Source organism: Lepisosteus platostomus, chromosome 4 (assembly GCF_059453375.1).
Source record: "Lepisosteus platostomus isolate fLepPlt1 chromosome 4, fLepPlt1.hap1, whole genome shotgun sequence".
Classification (NCBI taxonomy): domain Eukaryota; kingdom Metazoa; phylum Chordata; class Actinopteri; order Semionotiformes; family Lepisosteidae; genus Lepisosteus; species Lepisosteus platostomus.
Window position 1 is genome coordinate 61,460,122 of NC_142614.1, and position 22,897 is coordinate 61,483,018.

Here is a 22,897-nt window from a genome sequence, read left to right on the forward strand (position 1 = left end):
AGTCGTTGTTTTTTTTTTCAATTACTTCCTTTGCTCATCATAGTCCGACCACGAAGTGACTGTAACCCCCGGGTGGGAGGTAAAAATCACTCAGTTGTGAACCAGGCGCTGAAAGAGGGAGGGGTGTAAAACCAACAAATTATTGCCGATTGAATGGGTCGCGGCGGCGGATGATTGGTGGTGGGTGGGTACAAATCCGGATTTCATCCCAGTTGTTTTTCTCCCGAAAGGAACAAAACCCTGGTTGTATTGCAAATCCGCAACGCCAAACTGCTAAAGATGGGCTGCGAAAGAAAAAAAAAGTCAAAGAAAATGCTTCATTGTCTAAATGTGTATTTATGACCCAGACCCCACCAGATGGCTTAGAATTGACCCATTTATAACTTTTTTTTAGCTTCAGTGATAGTGAAATGAATATCGAAAGTCCCATTAAAGAGCCATTGTTTTCAATCTAATTCACTTAACCCCTCCGATTATTAAACCCTTGACTGCCTTGCTACGACATGCGCAGTGAAAATAATATCTGTGTAGTTGGGTCTTCAGTCGTCGCAATAATAAAAATTTAATCTGACTGACAATTATTGAACCTTACGTGCAATGCTATTAAAATGGTTTCAATTATACTTCCACTGCCAACCAACTGACAACAGGCTTGCAAAATCACAACAGTATACATATTTTAAAGTCCCCAAGGCCCGAACAAATCACCTTCATGCAAGACAGGACTTGGATTAAACCACCAGTTTGAAGTCGCATGGGCCTCTAACAATTCCGCCCTTTCCTGTTTTTATCTAATAATTGTTAAAATTGAAGCATGCCAAGCGAAGGCTAGCTATAATGCAATTTTCTACTAGGGGACCGTCTATATATTACTCTGGTAGCGCTGCGGCAGCAGAATGGAGGGGGGGGGGGGGAGGTGTTGTCTCTTTAAGGGGACATTCAACCCTAATTAACCAGAATTCCGATCGGTGTTAGTAGTCGGCAAAGGACAGACGAAACAAAATGGGAGAGATTCCACTTGTCGTTTTCACTACCAGCAAGCGAAATGATCCCACGTTACTTTGATTGACAGCTGAACAAATGTTACCCTTGCTCCCCAGTTCGCTTTGCGAAACGTCACTGAAAAGGGGGCGTTTTACACGGGGCGGAGCGTGATGTCAAGCTTCTATTGGATATTCTTTCTCCACACATCATTTCCCCACGTGGGGTCCAGCCTGAAGGACCACCTCGGGCTCATGATTGGTTGTGAAGGTAGTGACTGACGTTCTAGGTGGGCAAGGCCAATACTACCCTTCTACGATGATTGGCTGTCTTCCATAGTTGCTCCGCCTCGAAGCCCGTTGCCTCGCCTTGGGACTGTTCGCGAAGCCATAAGGAAAATGTAGTTAAAAGAAAGATGGACTTGCTTTGAAAATCTCAGGATGGAACTTGCCCAGAGACTACGTTACCCAGAAGTCAATTGGTCCCATTGCTGTTTGTTGTGAATATATATCAGAATTCTAATGACTCGCTGCTTCTAAATTTGGTCAAAGAAGTCACTACAGAAGGCTTGTTGTTAGAGCTGTAACGGGAGTACTTTGCAGACGTTTCTTCTCAAGTCTCTGGGATCTATATGCTTTTCATAAATGTGTAAAATGGCAATCAATGATCAATAATAATAAAAATATTCAGTTTCTTTTTAAAACAAGAAGTATACCTTCGAGAAAACAGACTGCAAATTAAAAGCAAAATTATTCGAAGTGGTGGAAAAAAAAATCTTATTTGCTAAAGCTGAAATAAAATCTTTTGGAAGATAAATGGAATGCTCTTTTGTCACGCGAAGGTGAATTTCCACACATTAAAAACTGGATTCCAGTCGGAATTTTGAAAAAAAAAATTTAATCGCCGAGCAACCAGCGTAAACTCGCCGCGAGAAGAAAGCGCTTGGGAGTTCTGAATTATTGACAGAAACCTGTCGAATTTACATGGGAAGCGAGTGTACTTCCTGTTATATATTTTAAAAATCTGCGAAAACACATGGGAATGTTGGAACACTCTTTGCGAAGGGATACAGTTGGATACAAAGTGGCATCGCATGAGGCGTAGAGGAAACGGCACTTTGCACGGAGAGAGCGGAGTGAGAGTGAGCGCCATCAAATTTATGTACACGGCATAAGTTGTAGCCTTTCCATCTTCGAATATTGTGGAAGGATTAAATACCATTTTGATGATTCGAGATCTGAGCAAGATGTACCCTCAGGCACGGCACCCAGTAAGTATATAAAATCCGAGCGCAAAAAAACCCCATCTCTCCTGCTGTTGGTATCCACGCGTAATCAGTTTGTATCAGTTTCCGCACAGGACAATCGCTACGTTGTTGAGTCTCAGCGCTGACTACGGAAAAGCGATTAGAAATGTATTTGAATGTGATTTTCCACAGCAGCTTTGATTTGTGCAACAGCAATCGCATGGATGATCAACTCCAAACAACTAAACGACAAGAAAGTCCAGCTACAGCATATTTTGCCCAGAAGGACTCTCAGACACGAGTGTTTATTGGCGTCTTTAGTTGTTGGTAACCTTTCTGGTTTGTGGTGTACACAGGGAAACCAGCCGTAAGGTCTGTGTATGTGAAGCACTGCTGTTTTGCACGGTGTTCAGCGACGTTTTGCATAAATAGCATTTGTTATGGCGGACTGTACAATGTCGTATTCGGTTTTACGTGGTTTTAACATTTTTAGTTGTATTTATCTGTTAATTTACTCTCTTGTTGCGCTTTTAATTCCAGGCTCCCCACCAACCTGCGCAGCCCTTTAAATTCACCATATCGGAATCCTGTGACAGGATCAAAGAAGAGTTTCAATTTTTACAGGCTCAGTACCACAGGTAAACTTCGTTTATTTTATGGTCCGTTTCTTTCTTTCTTTTTTTAAAGGTAAGGATTAATCCTCTTTTCATTTCACCCCGATAGTGCTCTGCATTTCTCAACGTTCTGTTGTTAATTTTGTCCAGTCTGTTGTTTTCTAAATGATTTCACTTGATGAATTTTTAATAGAACTAACCCTTTTGAAACCAGTTTGACCCGGGATCATTCTGTAATGCAGGCTGACACTGTGTGGTCTGTTGCTTGTTACTGCATCGCCCATTACATCCCAACCGAATAAACCAGTGTTTCTCATCAGTCATGTAACACACTTTTTAAAAAAAAAAACATTTTAAAACAGTCTGCCTTCCCCCTTCTCTGCTATATTGTATTCCTTATTTACCTGTCATTGAAAGTTACAAGTTTATTTCACAATACTCATTTGAGTCGTTCAATATTTTGCTCCGTCCTCAAAAGCTTCGAGTCCTCGGAGAACTCTTTTCAGACGCAAGAGTATGTCGAATCATACTGTATGTTCACCGTCAAATAACTTGTCATAAATGTATCGATTTACCTTCTATTTTTTACATTCCCCTTTACTTAAAGCGCTATGATTACATGTTTGTTCTTTTTCATATTAATGTTTTGAAGGAGGGGGGTTGTTTGTTGGTGGGTGGGACGAACGCGGGAGGTACAGTAAATCCTCTTATCGAGTAGCTAAGCACCGAATATCCTCGTGCAATACAATACGGTTTCCATTACTTGTGAAGTAAAGGCTTAGGACGTTTATCTTCATAAGATGTCATATATACTTAGTTTATCTTTTTAATGTTTTGTTTAATTTTCCATATAGTCTGAAACTGGAGTGCGAAAAGCTCGCCAGTGAGAAAACTGAAATGCAGCGACATTACGTCATGGTGAGTAAACAGCATCACAAATTATTCACGTGGTTAATTTGTGTGAGCACGCTGGAGTTCTTGTTTGAGGTTATGAAGCAAGTATTAGTGTTTTGACAGGTGTATGTTGTGAAAAGGGAAGATCTCATTGGACACGATTGTCCTGTCTCTCTTAGCTGTTCCCTAATGTGTTGGATTTTGTATTTCCGCCGGTTGAGATTGTCAAAAGTGAATTTATTATATTGAATCAAAAATTCCAGTTACTTTTTTTTGCTTAAACATTAATTTCTTTTGCAGTACTATGAGATGTCATATGGACTGAACATAGAAATGCACAAACAGGTATGTTTTTGTTAAGATTTATGTATTTTAACATAGCAGAATATGGCTAAATAGCTTGACTGCCCACTGTCGTTTCTTCAAGAAGTGTTCAAAATGGCTTGCGTTATGAGGTGTTCTAGCAGATAGGAATTGCACTTGAAAACACTGATTTGGAGACTTGATATCCTCCTTGTACAGCGAGCTAATTTTGTTGTGATCAACTCCAGAATTAATAGCATTCATTCCATCAGTACACTAGAACATTTTCCCTGTCTGATTGTCATCTCCCTGTCATTCTGTATGTAGGTGCCAATTGTGAATTCTTACAGCATTTCAGGGATTTGAAAATTCTGCGTTTTTCGTGGTGTTTCACAAGCTGCTTGCTGGTGTACTTGTGACAACTGTTGGCATTACTTACATCAGCTGTATCGGGAAATTGTACTTAACACAAAAAAGGACATAGAGGCAGGTAATGAAGATCAGATTAATTACAGTTGAATGGTCATTAGTTCAAGCACAGGATCATCTCATGGTAATGAGCAGTAGTGAAGCAGCTAAAGGACTCTTTTCCCCGATGTGAAAATGAAGAGGTTTTCCACATGACCATCTAACATTCTCTGGGGCATAACTTTAAAAACAACTGCTGACCTTTGTCATCCACAGAACAAATATTTGTGAACATGTTTTTAATTTCTTAACTTTTTAACTCTTTCTGTGCAGTGAACCAGGAATTGTGCAAGTGTTTGAAGATGACTTTTTTTATTTGCTTTTGTGTTGACATTTGTTATAGATTTTGATATGTTTTTAAGCTCCACAGTATTATCAGTGTTTGAACATTCATCAGTTTGTTCTTTATTTTTCTGTCTAAGAATATAAGGAGTTTCAGGACTTAATGAATATTGTTTTACACAATACTCTACTTTTCCATATATTAATTGGAAATGTTACAAACCTAAAAACTTGTTGGTGTCAGTTACGTACATCTATGTGGCTCTAATGAGCATACCACTCTCAGTATTTTTCTAAATATAATCTAATGAGGTTTTTCAGCAACTTGTATGTAAATGTACAAACGTTACAGCATTAAAAGTAAAAGCAGGGGATAATCCTAAAAGAGGCATGTCACCACTTATAAACTAACAGCCATTATTTAACCAAGACACTTTTTAGGAGTGCATTAAAATAAATACTTCGGGCAAATGATGTGTATTAGTTATTCACTGATTATGAAGACCATTGGGTCATTTTGAGTAACATGTTATTGCAGTTAATATGCCTTGTTAAGGTGACCACAGCCTGTCAGCCTTGGCATATGTTTGCTTTGAATTTTGATATTACATGTTTCTTAGAGTTCTTTTGACAATTTTTAGTTGAAGTTGGCCAGCATTCAGATTGCTTAAGTGTAAGTCATTTCCAAAAATCCCTTTGGTGGTTTATCACATTCTGAAATTCCAGTCAGTTTTGGCAGTGCCCCTCTTTCGCACACATACACAGACTTTAAAACTCAGATCCTTTTAAGCACAGAGGCATATCTGTCTTTATTTGTTTTCTTAGGCAGGCAACCTTAGTTCCTATACTGTTTGGCTGCCCTTGTAATGGGAAACAGGCATTAATGCAGGGAGATTGCCCTGCGGCACTATTGGGTCTAGTTGTGTAGATCAAGTTAGGCTTATTCACTTATTAGATTTGTGTCTCTGAGGAAGGGGGTGGTGCAGGGAGGTTGCTTTTGATGTTTAGAGGTTTGGTAGTAACTGGTGTCCCTGAAATTTAAAACTTGAATGAACGTTTCTCTGGTAAAAGCTCTTGTTTCCCCTTTCTGCCCAGAGCTGGAGTATTTTTCCACCATTTGTTTTTGCTTGAAACAAATCGGTTCTGCTGTAGAGTTAAGGCTGTGACTTGGCAAGCTAACCAATTAATATTGTATTTATCAGCTGGTGGTTATATTATATTTAAGTATTTGTATATATTCATCAATATATTGTGTCTGAGTGTTCTGGAAAAAACAAAACGGAAAATAGATTTTTCGGGGCTAAGGGAAATGATTCAAAAATGACAAGGGCAACACAGGCATTACCAGTCAAAATGAATCTTTATAGAGTGGCACAAAATTAAATGAAATCTTTTACTCTGGCACAGAATGCAAAAGGGCAGCCTTTCTTGAATATCTGTGTATGGTTTTGGTTATGTAGGATTGTCACAATCAAGACTATTTCTTTAAATATTGCATGCCTCTCATACTTTTGTAGCAGCAGGCAACATAACCTTAAATTTAATTGTTTTGCTCTGCCTCAGTGAAATGCTCCATTCAGACTAATGTAAATTTCAGTACTAGACTCGGGCAACAGCAGAGTTGCTGAAATATTAATTGAATAGAAATGAAAGGGCCCGGCTGGCTGATGGGATATCATAGTCATAGCTCTACCAGTCGATCGTAAATGATGATAAATGGCATTAGGAACCCTTTTAGCAAACTGTAATAACTACGAGGAGGAAAGCAGTATGGATTTGCATTATATCTGATACCCTCTAGTACCAAGTGGATTGCCAATACTGCTTGTTTAGCATTTTCTAAGGGCAATAGGAGTATTGATTTTTGACTTACAAGGAACGGCTCTATTTTCACTATTGAAACGTATTGCAGGTTGTTAAGAAGAAATTGACTTGAAGAGGCCTGACTGCTGCCCATCATGGAGCAAATAAAGCAAAACTGCCGAAGCATGGTGGAGCAGTGAGATGGAGGCCCTCAGCAATTTGTTGCTATTAATTTACCACGCTCGACAGCAAATCAATCGGCATCTACTTCATCTATTTGAGAAAATGCTGTCCAGGGCAGATAAAAGGCCCTACGTGGTACTGGGAATAGACTGGATTTGCCAAAAGAAGGGCAGAGTTAATGTGTAAATAAGTGAAATCAAGGCTGCCTTGTATTGAGGAAGCTTAGAATAATTAAGTACTGAGAGGTAATAAAATAAGTGCTTCAGAGCTCGAGCAAGTCGAAATGGAAGTGATTGATTATAGTGCGTGCTTGCGTGTATTTATGCATTTTGTATTCCAAGGGTGAAAGACTTTTACCCAATTGATTAATGGCCAATGAAAAGATGTTCATCATGTAATGTGTTTTAATAATGGCAGATGGGGATTACTCCCGTATCGAAAAATTTCTTGTAAATGCACATTGAAGTTTGCAACATTTATGTGTAGGAAGGTCAGACGAGAGAAGAATGAGGTGCGTCCTCACAATAATTGTTCAGGGGACATGAAGGGGGCTGAAGAAGAACAATTTGAAGTAATAACCTCAAATAACTGAGTCACTAAGTTGTATTTTACCAGTTTATATACTGTATGTGCTTGACTCTGCCCACAAAGTGTATTTGTGACTCTTGTAAGATGTAAAAGGCAGGTTAGTGGTTTTCACTGTCTAAAGTGCTGATTGGCCTTTTTTTTTTAATTGTAGGATTGCTAGCAGACATCTACTGGAGTTCAGATCTTGGTGTAGTAGCTTCAGAACATATAGTGCCTCACCCTATTTTATCAGTGGACATTACAGGGTAGGCAAGACCCAAAGGAACATCAGCTGATTGAAAAGAAACTTTAATTTTAAACTCTTCCCAGTTTTTTACTTTTTAGTCCTGTTATAAATCTTATATCTTTAGTTACCTTGATCTTTGCATTGCAGAGTTATATTTAAATGTTTGATTTGTTTTAGCTTCATAAAATACTTAGTATGCTACTTTGTCCTTCTCTCCTAATAGGTTTGCTACTGTAGTGTATATTTGTCATTCAGAGTGCACTGAGTACTTTACAGGGTTACAGAGGTGCTTAAACCTAATCTGGATTTATGAAATCCAATCACCTCTTCTTATGATACACACAGTCACATTTATTTATGTAAACATAAATACACAAGTATGCACATTCCAACTGTTATTGCAAATAGCTTAAACCAACCAGAAAAATATAATCGCTTTTACAACAGCAAACTTATAACGCAGCATGCAGAAATGTAGACAGCTGCCACATTCCAATGGTTTTGCTCTGGGATTAGATTTGTTTAAGGGATTATGGCATAGTCTTCATGATAGCTAATCATTTATTATTCAGCTTTTAGAAGCACTCTCTCCACCCACAGGACCCATTGAACACGCAGGGCAGTACCCACAGTAAAATGTGAGTAAAATGGTCAAAGGACGAAGCTAGCGTTTAGAGCCCATTCTGTATAGCTTTGGTAAACCACATACTTGATCACAATGTTTAGTGGCTTTAAGCATCAGCTCCAAAAATACAGCTTGTGCAGAGCTGTGGTTTAGATGTCTGTCACACAGACACCCAGAAGAAATGCGAAAAGTATAGTCTTCTATGTTTTTTTAGCTTGTGAAAAAAAGATTTGATGTTTGAAATGGGAAGGAACAGGATGCAGCACAAGATGACTAATCCAAAGGCGTCTTTCTAGAGGAATTTTGTGGCCATTTTAGCGTTTCAGTCACCAGGGAAGAAAATCCATCAGGTAACAGTTATATACTTGCAGGAAATTTCCTGTTGTGTTTTACATTTTACTTGTGTTCATGTCCTAGGCATGTTTACTCAATGTACTTTGAGCTTCTGCACACAATTCAACTAGGGAGAAGTGTCCCAATAGATAAATGGTCAAGAGCAGTTTTTCAAGTCATGCTTGTAAAACTGCCATTCTCACTTCATTTAATTTCCCAAGTGCAGAGCAATCTTAAAAAATGTTTAATGCAGTACATTACCATTTTGTGACAGTTTTTTCCCTTCTGTGTGACAAAAATGTTTTACTTACTGCGAACATTGTGCATGTTTAATAAGAGATGAGGCTTAGTGCTTTTGTGAAATGGACTTGAGGTGATTTTATAGTATTTTTATTATTAAATATATTTTTTTTTCTAGATCCACAAACTCTCATTGGTTATTATAGGTAACTGAGTATTTAACGCATTTTGAATAGTTTTTTAAATAGTTTAATTTCTTTTATAATATGCAGTTATAGTTTGAAATGAAGCTTCTCCACTTAAACACTGGCCAAATGTGGAATGGTTGCTTAAAATGAGGGAATTTGTTAAACCCGCTGACAAACGAGATCCTCAAAGTATTTAGAAATTTAAATCCTTCATAAAGTGATGTTATGCTTTTATAAAATTAAAAAAATAATAATCTGCTTTAAATCCCTAATTAGGTTTGAATTTTTTTCAGATACTGTACTTTTCCTGAAGTTATTGCAGTGAGATGGGCAATTTCATACATTGCCATTTTTGTGTGTTTTCTGACTATTTTTCAGATGTATTTTATGTCTTCCTGGTATAGAACAGCTTAGTGTTCTTTTGTTCATGAGATTTATTTTTTTTTAAAAGCACAAGATGAGAAGATCTGACTACATAGTCAGAGCCATTGAGACAGAGCCAGGCTTGATGCTGTCAGTGTTCTTTGAACCGGTGCTGAAATTTTATATATCGGTTATTCAAGATAATTATTTAAATAACCAGGGGACCAAGAGTTGTGTTTTGTCCTGTTCAAATGGCTTTTGAACAAATGTTTTACACTCCAGGGTGCCTTGACAACTTGCAACCAGTAACTAATTAACATCTTCTGACTTGGTGAATTACTGTTTTACTGCAATTTCACAGCACAGGCTTTGTGGTCCCTCTGTCTTGCTGCTCTACCTCTGCAGGTTGAAGGCCTTAAGAATATGGATACTGGGCTGCAGTTAAATTCTAGAGCTGGAACGATATTACACATTTATTCAACATGTATTTGTAAAGAACAGTCTAGCATTTCACCTCTTATCCCCTAAACATTGTACATTATAAGGATTTTGGATGTGCTATTTACATTTTAAAATGCCGTTTGTGAAAGGTGACAAACTTTTAAATAAAATATTATTTAAACAGTGAAACGCCATCTCTTCAAAGATCCAGAAATTCAGAAAGTTGCTGAATTAGAGCAGTTACTGAATCACTTTGAAAATAATCTTAGTTACTGTGATTATTGTAGTTAGTGTAGATGTACTGTATAGTGGTCCTGTAATTAACATGTATTAATTTTGCACCCCTTATATGGATTTATTTTCCAAAAATGCCCAAATTCTTCCTTAAGATTCCCTTGTTATTATTCTTTAATATATTAAAGATTCCTCTGTTAATATTTGATTAATTGTACGTTTGTATTATATCTGTTTATCAGATTTCACTTGATTTTGAAAAGTTGCTTTTCCTATAGTGCTCTACACCAAGTTTCCAAAGGGTGCTGTTAAATTAGAAGAAAGACAGCATATACTTGCATTGAGTAATTGCTTAAATTTAAAAAAATAGGTAATAATATAGGACTTAATGTAAAAAATGTCATTAGGAAATTGGTAAAAATCTCAGTTTCCTACTAGGGTGAATACAAAAACACCCTTTTCTTTATTCTTGTAGATTTGAAATTAAATGGGGTAATGGAGAAAAACATCTCTCTTATATCATAGTTTGTCCTTGATTACTTGCAATGTGATCTGTCAGAGGCCTTCATAACAAGAGTGATATGGCACTCAAGGGCAGCAAGCTCTGTCCCAGAACTGAGACTTATCTGGATGTAGAAGCAACACAGAAGCTGTTAAGTATATTAGTAAATTGGATTCTGAAAATCCAGCCTTCCTGATATACTGCTTACACAGACTCTGATATTAGTCTTCCTGATGTGCTTGCTGTATGTACTCTCTTGTGCTGAATAAGTAACTACACTAATTTTGCACGTGGGCCTCGATTCAAAGATTGATGTTGCTGGGTAATGAGAGTTTTGCTTTATACAGAGATCAGTTGAGAATAGAAATCAAGGGAAGCAGAAACAGTGAGGATTTGTTGTGTATATAACCAATTGTAAGGGCGTATGTTGAGAGGAATGTGAACATGCAGAAATGGGAGCAAATGTATATTAAGTTTGGTGTTAGGAAGGGTGCTGCATATGAGCAGTTTTAAGATGAAATAATAATGTATCTTTACATTGACATTTTGCTAAGATATTGAGGAAATTTAAATATTTTAGAAGTAAAACGACAAAGTCGCTCATTTAAATGTTTGCGGAAAGGAGTTCTGTACAAAGGTGAATATCCTTTCTTCCTTTCTTATAGTTCATGTTTAGTCTCCATATACAGTAAATGTAGAATGTGTTTATGAATCTATTTATACATAAATTTCCTTAAAGTATAGATGGTGTAGAGTGTTTTCATATAAAGAATACATTTAACCCTGTTTTGATTTGATTTTTTCTCATGCGTTTATAAGTCCTCTGCTTTAATGCATCCCATTTTGGAAACGTAAGGGGAAGTGAAAAATATTTTATTGATAAAACTTTCCAAATCTGTGTTAGTATAAATGTGTTATGAGACAATATAAAGGACAACTATTCTCTTGTATTTTAAGATTCCAAATGAGAGTTAATAGGTTATCTTACACATAAGGTTTGGTGCACACAAAAGGGTTTTTTGCCAAGTGCTGTTTATATAACTTTGGAGAGACAAGTCTAATTTACAATTGGCTAATACCTTGGCATTCAGAAATCCTGCACTGGTAGGGAGGGAGTATTGGGGTCCTGTTTTCCATTTAACTGATGTGTGTTGCCACAGAATTAATAAGCATCATAGAGTAATTAAATGTATTCTGGCACTGTCACATCTTATAATTATTCCTTCCAACAAAAAAGTGATTGTGTTTAGAAAACATTGTACATCTGGGCTGCACAAGGGTTGCAAGTTGGAATAATTATTGCTGAGGTTTCATCTCTATCCCAATCAATTTTCTGTAGTCAGATATGGAGCTCATTATCTCCGAGTTATAGAGCAACATTAATTTGAATCTCTTCTGTGAAATTCTAAATTTGAAGATTGCATTGCCACTTCACAAAACAATGCATAATGTAGCATGTAGTTCACAAACAAAAAATGAGATCCTGTTCTGGCATTGCTATTAAGTATGCGCAGGCCTAATTAGAGGATGCTCGTTAGTGCTTTGTTGATAAACTTGGTTGACACTTCTCTCAAGCAAAAGCAGCTTAGGCCTATTGATGCACAATTTATGCTTATTTTAGTTATGTTGGAATGTGGATGTGGTTTAAGGATAAAAATGGAACGTGGGCTTTTCTTGCATGTTCCTCAGATATTTAAAAAACTGCAATTGTTTAAATCTCCCAGCTACAACAGGAGGGAAACATTCCTAAGTTTTATTGCCAATCAAGTATTAATAGTGTTGCTTTCTAAATACACGATGAGTGTATTGGGACACCAAAATATTTTCAGAAGGTATAAGGGCCATGATTCAAATATCAAGGTATTATTTCAGAACGTCAAAATTCTTTGTCTGTATATTAACTGCACTCTGGATGTCTCTAAATTATTTAATGAGCGGTAACGAGTAATTTAAAACATAAGAGTGCAGTAGTTTTGACTTACTGTATACTACTATCCCATACTTAAAATATGTATGAAGTTGCATGGATACAAATGACCTGGGCAGTGAAAATTTGAAGAAGGCACATAATGTTATAGGGATCTTGGTGTCTGTTATTTATTGATTGAGAGAAAACAAAGGAAATAAAAACAACAAAGAAATTTAGCATATACCTCTGAGAAATACAATACCTGTGACTGTCTTTCACAAGAACTTACAATTAGTTTGTAACAGATAAAATAAGTCACTTTATTTTTAATTCACCATGAGCAATATTTTTCAGATTTCCTAGTTTGGGATTTGTCAATCCAAACAAAACTGTGTAGACAAATTGGTATTTTATCTTACAGCATCCAAAAGTCTGGATTCTTTCAAACCTAAATTGAAATTACTCACTTAGTTGGATTTTTTGTTTGTTTTTTTCTGATGAAACTACTCTGACTGGAGTAAAATATTGTATTATGATCTTAATGCAGTTAATTCTACTGATGAAAATAACCAAAAGCATTAGGTTGGAAAGGAATCCAAATCTACCTTCAGTATTATATGTTTAGATAAATGTTTATTGCTGTACATTTGTGGTATTCCAGCAAATTTTATAAGGGCTGCTGATCTTTGTGCAGGAGTGACCCGTTTTAAGGGACACAGGAGAAAATGAAACGGACAATCCTTTGACAGGAAGAAAGCTGAAGGGACGGAAAATAAATGTGCTGTTGCTTATAGCCCCAGGATGACCGCAGACACTTCTGATAGGTGTTTGGAGGAAAATTATTCCCTTAAAAAGCTCTTATGTGTTAGTATTATTTACACCCTTGTACAGGAAATGAAATGACAGCAGAGCCAGGATTTTCTGTTGTTTTCTGAACAGGAGGCTGAGCAAAGTACTCTGGCCCTCTTCGTTTCAGCTGGAACAAATGACCCTTTTTATTAGGCTGTTGTTGGAGCTGCTGACGGTATTAATTTTTAAGAAGCTTCCAAATCTACTTTAACTGCTCCAAAAATACTGATTACCTCCAACCAGTACCAGTACCCCAGTGTATATTTATTTAAAAAAAATGAGAGAAGGGGATGGGGGCTGTCTCCATAACCCCTTTAGCCTCTGTGTTTTACTCCAGGCATCAGTGTTGGTAACATTGCTGGTTCAACCAGCCGATGGCAGATTAGAAAGCCTTGTTGGAACCACGTGATTCACAAGTTTGAGATCTATTGTCTAAGCTAGATTCATCAGACGCCATCAGAATTTCAAGTGGCTGAATGAAATTCAAATGCGCTGTGTGGCATCTTTTCTCTCTTTATCCCCCTGTTTGTTCCTCTTTTTTTTTTCCAAAGCTGAAAAATACATCTTTGATGAATCTGCTCCTCACCCTTAAGCTGTCTGTCTGCTTCTCATCAGATCTCAGGTTGCGGTTCACTGAGCAGAAGAAAAGATTTTAATAAAAGCCGCGCCGAGGGCTGTAATGCATCATTTTAGACCCCTAATTACATTACAATGACAAATATCAATGGTGACAACAGCAATAACCTACATCCTTTAATGGCCATGTAGAGAGAAAAACGTTTGGGCTCATAGCCATTATATTTAGTCTTCATTTAAGGTGAAAAAACGGTATTTTATTTTTTTACAACTTGATCTTTTTGAAGATGTCTCAGTAGCTGTGAAAAAAGGGGGTCAAAATTAGATGATGGCCTGAGTCGAAGTGGTGTTTCTGAGGCAACCTAGGCTCTGAAAAAGAGGAATTGTCAGCCTAATTTTATTAAATAACGGATCCTTTGTCCCCTCCTAATTAGTGTGACCATGAAAAATTCATTGATTCTGTAATCTGATTCTTTCATACCTAAGGAATCCAGTTTTAGATTTGCTAGAAACAAGAAACATTTGTAAATTCAATATGCTATGTCTTTTAAACCTACTTCAGTAAATATTTATCTGTTATGTATGCTTGAGTCATGATTTATGGATATCCTTTTCTAAATTAGAGGGGGGTGTAGAACAGTCATTGTTTGGATATTTATTACTGACATTGTTAATTTAGATGTTGTTTAATGATTAATGGTTGTTTTTTTTCCCATAGAAGGAAAGTTGTAGTAGTGTGCGTCCTAAGTTTCAATCACACCTGAACAATTAACCACTCATGTTAAACATTGTAGGTGCACTGCAGTCTCAATTACATCTTTACTTGCAGTATTTGTTACAAAGCCAGTAAGAAGCATTTTAGTTGTTATATAACATAATCTAGTATAAAAGATTACAGTAACAAAATTAAACTTTAATGACATTTCCTTAGAAACTTTGACACTGACTGACACTGAATTATTGTCTACAGCAGATACTTTTATGAGTACACTCATCATGCTGTGTTTAAGATTTTAAATTTCATTTCAACTGAACTGTTTGTTTACTGATCAAATTGTGAATGATATCTGGGGAAACCGCTTGCTATTTTACTTAAAATATGATTACAATATTTTCTTATAATGTTTTGCCCTTTTAAGCTCTTACTGCCCTTCAGTAAACACCTACCCTTAGAACCTGAAATTATTTTTTTAAAGGAAAATTTGCAAATTAATAAATAAACATTAGAAAATGAAATAGTATCACAGAAAACTATATCCCCATTTTTCAAAACTGAAACCATGGTGATGATGCCAGTTTATGCAATAAATATTAGGTTTAAATTAAAGAAATTAAATTAGTTACAGCAGGAGAGCAATACACAACTGGGTTGTCAAGTTCCGTTCTGTGCCAAATCTAATTACAAGCTGCTGCTGTGAGACTGTGGACATTTTATCTGGAAAACTTAATAAATATATGAAAAGCATATTTAAAGGCATTTTATTCTGACACTAATGGGCCTCATTTCTTTCTTGCAGGCGGAAATTGTGAAAAGACTGAATGCTATTTGTGCCCAAGTTATTCCCTTCTTATCGCAGGAGGTAAGGCCTCAGAGGGATGTACTTTTAGATGCCTTGTCAGGTGACACAAAAATGAAAATGGAGGAAGGCATTGCCTTTGATGTTAAAAGCCTAGTCTGTTTCTTACTGCACTCTTGGGTTTTATTCTTGTGTATGTTCAGTTAGGGTAGTTATCGCGAATAAGCTCTAGCACCATTGTATATAGTCTTGTATTTCAAAATACACCATCTAATCCGGCAGTACTGGGGCAGAAGAGAACAAGCCAGAAGAATCCAGAAGTGTGATTTAAAGACATTTTTGGGTTTTGGGACATGTAGGGCTTTTCATAAAAAAAAAAATCATGTAATGGCCTTATCACCAATGAAAGCACTGTTGCCACCTTTTTATCTCACTTATGCAACCACATTATTGTGTCATAATGTGAATGTGATTGCAAATTACAATGTGCCAAAGCAACCAGAGTCAGCTAATGACTGTCCAAGTCAAAAGACATAGAAAGAAGTACGCAGTGGAAAGTGTGGAATTCAAGTTAATAGTGATGGAAAAGCAAAGGAACCTGAAATTTTCCACCCAAGAACGTTATCCTAAGGGAAGAGCTTGTGGAATATTTGGCCTACGCAGGCTTAATGGACATAATTTTAAAAAAATGAGTGAAATTGATATTAATGTCAGTGTTTAATAATTATCCTTGTTTGCTGTAGAAACATTCAGGAAATTTCTCCCGTCTTCATTCTTGTTTAACACATACTGCACACGAGTAAAAAGATTTGCAAATACTTATCAGAACAAATAGTTATTCAGTTATATACCCTTATAATTGTTTTATAGCATTGAAACAGGTGTTTTTATTTACATGTGTCACTGTGCCAAAAAAAAGAAATTGGCATGTTTCTGAACCATTCTAATTTATGTTGTTTTCTGTGAAAAATGTCTGCAAATATTTAGTTTTTTGTTAGAATCTAAGAATATAGAGTTTGCAAACACGACGGCTAACCAAGGATCTTGTCAAACTGTCTCCTGGAAGAGGCCTTCAGCAACATGCATGGGTGGCTTGTTCCCAACTCCCACATTCTTTTGTAAAAAAAGTGCCAAAACATGGCCAGAACATAAATGGAAAAAAAGCAAATATTTAGTTTTTTACATTTTCACCTTCACTACTTTCAATGACATATTAGAGGCACACCCAGAGGTGAGTGGGGGGCCTGGGAAAGGCTCACCCATAACCATTGGTCCCTCTTCTGTGACTGAGGAGCACAGTAGGTATTGGCACACAAAATGAGTTAGAGGTGGCAAGGAGTAATGTGCGTTTAAAAACTCTTGAGATTCACTTTGAAGTGTATTGTTATGGAAAATATTATGAAACTGATCAATAATATGGAAAAGGGGCAAATGTAGCTGATTGCCAGATCAATATGAAAGGGATAGGCGGCAGTGGTAAACTGTTTTATGAAAGCAATGGGAACATAAAATCTTACATAAACAGTGGCAACAAGCTTATCTTGGAATGAAATTCCACAGATCTCTGTAATGATCCAGTTAGCAAAAATATAGGGCATTTTGAAAACACAGGAAATGTACAATTGTGCCAGTCTTTAGTCTTTGTTTAGCTGTCCAGTTGCTGACAAAGACTTGAAGTTGTTTTGCCTGTGGAGCTGAAGCCTTTGTCCTGTATGATGATCAAAACGTGGAGAATTATTTTGAGATTTAAAGGTACAAGCTGGTAAAATGAAACCAAACAACTTGATCAGTACTCATTCACCTACCTTAACCTTAGATAACTAGCTCAGTCAAGTGGATTTGTATCCATGTTACCATCAGAAAATAAAATTACTCTCAGATTTTGCAACAATACTTCATATCATAACACTTTACAACACATTAAATTAGCATTGATTAAAAAATCATAGATCATGATTAGTTAACAATTCACTAATCATGGAAAATAAAATTTGGGTATGGTATAATATACAATGTTACCACCAGCAGTTGAGTACATGATGCCATTTTCCGTATCATATTTTTTTTCATTCGTTTTGGATGTATGTGCAATTGAGACAGGGCCTTTTGACGGTGTAGCTTTCAGTCATGTTATGGCAGCAAAGCCTTTTTTATGAACCGGATAAAGGTACAAGGAGATGGTGACAGCCTTTACCACAATAATAAAACAGATGGTAGGTTTTATTAATAATCCCCAATAACCTTTATTGTTAAAATACAACAAGGGAAAGTGGGCTTCACTGAAGTGGTTTTATTGAGAATCAGGTAGATGACCTAAGTGTGTATTCTAGAACAAACCGAAACTGATAAGAGTATCTTGAGATGAAGCACTAGAAATGAACACATCCATTAGGTTTTCAAAACCGATGTGCAGGTACTGTTGTTTTTGATTCTGGAAATACATGACAAATACCACAGAAAAGGGGAAAAAAAAGGTCTCGCTAATGTTTCTGCTTTAAATCCACAAGCCTTATAGGAGATAATGCGTTTTGCACCTAATATTTAAAAATAGCATGTAGGAAAACAAAGAAGTGTATAGAGTATATATTTCATAAATAGTGGATTATCCTCCAGTTCTTTCTAAGAGTATTTATCTTCCCTGGTTATGGAGGAGTGACATTTCATGTGAATCTGGCACAGATTTGTTTTGGATTATTGGGAGATTTGAACTAATGAAATTAGATTAATACAGATGTTGTTACCACGGCGGGGTTAGATCATAAAGCATAATATGGAATGGTTTATACCTTCTGAGAACTGTAATCTGATGAATGAAGAAAAAGCCCGTGGCCTTTCTGATCTGTTTTTGTAAACAGCACCAGCAGCAAGTGGTGCAGGCAGTGGAGCGAGCCAAACAAGTGACCATGGCAGAGCTGAACGCCATCATTGGGGTACGTGACCATTTCCTGTCTTTGTGTTACCATGGGAATATGATTCTTTTCTTTATCCTTCTTTGCGAGATGCCAGAGGGGGTAGGATTTCAAAACCTAAAAGCAGTTCTCTGGAGTGTGGATTCCTGCGGCATTTCAAAGCCGCAGAGTTGAAATTGTCAGCAAAGTGGATTAACACTATTAATGTTATTAGGTGAGACTGCAGATATACGTTTATGCTTCACTTCATCCTTGCTGTGAATGCTGTGGTTGCAGAACACCCTGACTAGAAAAATGCATGAAAGTGTACGTCATACGGCTGGATTTTATTTTTTTTAATTGACGAAATAACACATTTCAGGTACCTGTACACACTAGAAATGTTTTTGAAAAAGTATGGTGTGGAGCATGCGCGGAAAGTGACCAGTCATGAATGTCATCAATTGCTTCCTTTTTTTACCAACAAATGTAACTGCAAAATATAAATATGTTAAAACATAACTAAGGACTCATCGGTTTTACTATTTAAAATGTTTTCATCCATTGAATATTCGTGCCTATTTAGCAAAATGTGTTTAGGATATCTGGTTTGCGTTTGTCAATCAATAACATCTGGTGATTTTACTGTTTGTGTAAAAAAAAAAAGTTTTGCTCCAAATTGCAGATTGAAGGAGAATAATAAATAGAGGATTATACATTTTAGAGGTAAAGGACAGGTGGTTAGTCTAATATTGTTCGGTTACAAAAATAAAAAGAGCATCTTTTTAAAGCTGAACAGGTTCAGCAATGATTTCTTTTAATTTCCATGCTGAGCAGGACACCATCATTGCTCTGGTACCTTGATAACACTGTCTTAAAACAATATTTTACATTTCATGGAGTTATTTTGTACCACAAATCAAGGAACAAAAGAAGGAATCAAAGAACTGGTTGTTCACACAATGTGGCTGAATTAAGGTGCGAAGGTGTTTTATCTGAATGATGTATTAATCACAGGGACAGCTCTCCAGCAGGTGCTTGCAAGTGTTTTACATTAGATGCTTTTCCTCCTTTATAATAAAGATCCAAAAGTTGTATTTGTCCAGTTTGTTTTGCACTTTACATTATTTATGGCTTGCACATGAAAGTCTTTTACTTTATTTTATTCATCGTATCAAAAACACTTTGAAATGCTAATTATTCCATTTACTTTGATTAAAATTCAAATTGCTGAGTGAAGATGAGGATAAGGGTCCCTGAATAATCAATCTAAAGTGAGGATAGTGTTTCAATTAGGTCTCTGTTGCGTTAAAAAAAAAACGCAGCAGAGGTTTGGGGTGTTGAGAGCAGATCTAAAGCCACAGCATCCTGCCATCATTACTTGTGCATAAAATGTGTTTTTGGAACAGAAAAAAAAGATGCACCATATTGCTTTCTATGAAGGGCAATGGTTGAGATACATTAAGAAGTAGGGCAAAAAGTAACAATTATTTTTAAACAGGACCATTTAATTATTATATGCATTTATCATATAAGAAAGCAAGAATATCATTCTTCATTGTGAGCCTTTGGGAGCAAGATGGAGCCTAATTATCTTCATCATTAGTTTGTTTTATGGGACAAAGAATGAAAATTTAGAAATAAATCTATATATAAAATAGCACACACAATATTCTTTTAGTCTTTTGAAATTGTCTGAACTAAACACAGATAAGGTATATATTAAAAACTAAAAAAACAAGAAGTTTTAAAAGACATCAGTTTCTCAAAAACGAGAGAAACGTCCCACAGCCATGTAAAAAGAAACATTTCTGCCAAAGAGCCTCAGGCAGTGCCTCTCCAGATTTTTTTAAGGAGTTTTGAATTACTGTATATACATGCACCTGTAGCTGGCTGTCTTTTTTCCAGGTTAATTTTTGAGTGTACAACAAAGCACACATTTATTTTATCTTATTTTAACCCCAGTGTTCTGACAACAAATTAGAATGTCTTGAAGTTTTTTTTTATGTTGTCTTCCCATACAACATTAAAAATTTTATAGCAGTATCATTCATCATTGCTCATTGTGAATGATATGTGCCACATGAGAAGGTGATTATCATCAAACCGAAGCTTTTTTGCTTTGTCTCAGACAATACATAAGTAGAGCATTTACTATTGAGTGAACGAGTTGTATTTTAGATCAGTTAAACTTGACCTAACTTGACAGTAGAATTTCTGGTTTTTAACCTGATCTTATTAGACATGTGAACTATGTAAGGCTGGTCCTGTTAATACCAGGTTAGGAAACCTCTATGGTTTAACCTCTGGTTGCTGCTAGCAGAATTTCTAATCTGATGCCCCAGTATGATGCGTCCCTAAGCCTTATTAGATGTCTTTTGAATGAGATGTTCAACTAAGGTCTACTTGGCTGTTAAAGATCCCATGGCAGTGTTCATGTTCATTATTTGTAAGAATTTGAGTCACATGGTGGCTGCTATTCATCATCCAGGTGGGTGCTGCACTTAAGTGGTGGACATACTGTATGAATGAATAATTCCTGCCTTTATATAACGTTATTCAAAATTCCATTTTCTCAGAGGATCTCAAGGAGCTTTACATATAGAAGTGGATCTGCCTCATCCACCCCTGAAGCATCTTATCCACTGTGGTTTTTCCAGTCTTCAGATGCCATCTACACCACTTTCAGCGGCAGTGTCCCAGTACTAATCAGACACAGCACCGCTTAGTTTCTCATCCATCAATCCATTTTCTGTCAGCTTCATCCAATTCAGGGTCGCAGGGGATCCAGAGCCTATCCTGGCAAGATCCATCATCCACCAGTCCATTGAGGGGGGCACACAAACAGACACATTCACTCACATCAGGGCTGGTTTTCCCAGAAGCCAGTTAATCTACAAGTATATATTTGGACTTTGGGAGGAAATAGGAGCACCTGGAGGAAATCTACAAGGAAAGCAGATACCACCCCAGGAATTGAACCCAGGGCCCAGGTGCTGTGACGCAGCAATGCTAACCACTGCACCACTATGTTACCCTCTTCGTTTCTCTGATCTGCCAAAATCAGGCTACAAATGGAAAATTCTGCTTCCATAGCACAAGGGCCACCTCTTGTGTCTAAAGCACTTTGGAACAAAAAATGCTATACAAAAGCAATACATTACCATTATTTTAATTTGTTGCATTTGTATTATTTTCTTCTTATAAATTTAGAGGATGGGCTCTGAAGACATTGTTAGTGTTCTGATTCCAGTCCTCACTGCAAGGAAACAATATCTAACAAACATCCTGTTTGTACATACCTATAGATGTAAAACAGTAGTACTTTTCCGTGCATTGGAATAGGATATGATGAAATGTGCCTTTTTATTTCCTAAAATTATGCCAATGAATCCAGCAAATGAAGTGAGTCAGTGATCCATGGAATTTAAATGCAAAATATTGAAGCCAGCCTTGGAACCTGGAGACTGCTTGTTCTCTTGACAATAAAACAGTTGTGTTTAATGGAATGAAACATTGTTATAATGAATTTTTCTGTGGGTCATGTTGAGTTTCAAGAGCAACAAATTGTAACATGTTCTGTTAAGTGAACAGGTTTTCAAACCAGTACTTAAAAACAAATACATCCTGCTATTTTAATAGATAACTGCCATGAAAGTTCTTCAGTACAGTATACATAACTATACTGTAAAAATACATAATTCATTACAATATTAAACAGAGATCCATGCGGTTTTACATTTATGAAGTCTGATAGATTCTCAAATCTAAATATTTTTTGTACCTGGTAGTTCTTTTATAGAAAACCAAAGGGTGATGTTTTGTCAGATAATAGTTTTTTTTTTAAAGTGCCTTTGAATTGTTTAGAGATAACATAGTAATCAATTCAGGAGCCTCTTGCATATTCTAGTGCATAGCATTTAAAATAGTGGGAAGTCTCAGAAAATTATTCACCATCAATTTTCCAAGCAATAACAAGGCTTGGTGGCTTTTTGCCTCTTACCATGTTAAGGGCTTTCAAAATGATTGCATAAACTATGTTCGAGAACAGTGAGGAACTAAAACTGATTAAAATGTTCATGCTTCAGTGGGGTTGACGGAACAATTCATTTGGGCTTTCTCTGCCTCCTGCAGCTCAAGATGAAGTATTAAAATTCAATGGATTAAATCTCTCTCCTCTCAGTTCAGAAAAACATTAGGTTTTAATGGGTTTAAACTCATAATTTTTTGGTCTGGGCTGGAGAAATGTCCAAATAATCTAGTTGAATGTTATGTGAGCAAATGCAATTCAAATTGTTCTTTCTTTTAGTATTCCAAATTTTTCATTTGTGTTCTGTGTGAACTTCTAGAATAATATTAGATACTTTATTAAGCATATCACAGTGAAAGTACTTAAATGCTTATTGCTTACAATTTGAGCAGTTCACTTTGTTTTATAAACAAGTGACAAGGCTGAACAGATTTGCCACCAATATCTTTTGTCATGCTATGCAGTCATTCTTTAATAGAGTTCTCAATAGGAAATACTGACAAAACCAATCAATAGCACAACCTAAATTCTGGGGACTGTCTTGATGGGACTAATTCCATTCCCCCAAAAATGTCCACGACAAATAAAGCCTTCAAAACTTAGAGAAATTTGAC

At 36.4% G+C, this 22,897-nt stretch overlaps 1 protein-coding gene across 5 annotated transcripts in view; it reads left to right on the top strand.

The window, feature by feature from the left end:
* The first annotated feature begins 1,348 nt into the window (after nucleotides 1-1,348).
* LOC148673559 (transducin-like enhancer protein 4) overlaps nucleotides 1,349-22,897 on the top strand; it is an 85,352-nt gene continuing 63,803 nt past the window's right edge. For 2 of the 5 annotated variants that reach the window (XM_088630166.1, XM_088630167.1), the window contains exons 1-6: nucleotides 1,350-2,251; nucleotides 2,768-2,865; nucleotides 3,696-3,759; nucleotides 4,036-4,080; nucleotides 15,366-15,428; nucleotides 18,221-18,295. In XM_088630166.1, the coding sequence (XP_088486292.1) occupies nucleotides 2,207-2,251; nucleotides 2,768-2,865; nucleotides 3,696-3,759; nucleotides 4,036-4,080; nucleotides 15,366-15,428; nucleotides 18,221-18,295 (390 nt within the window). In that variant the 5' untranslated portion in view covers nucleotides 1,350-2,206. Of the gene's footprint in view, nucleotides 2,252-2,365; nucleotides 2,600-2,767; nucleotides 2,866-3,695; nucleotides 3,760-4,035; nucleotides 4,081-15,365; nucleotides 15,429-18,220; nucleotides 18,296-22,897 lie in introns of those variants that run through there. The other 3 variants (XM_088630171.1, XM_088630168.1, XM_088630170.1) reach the window with 3 other exon arrangements.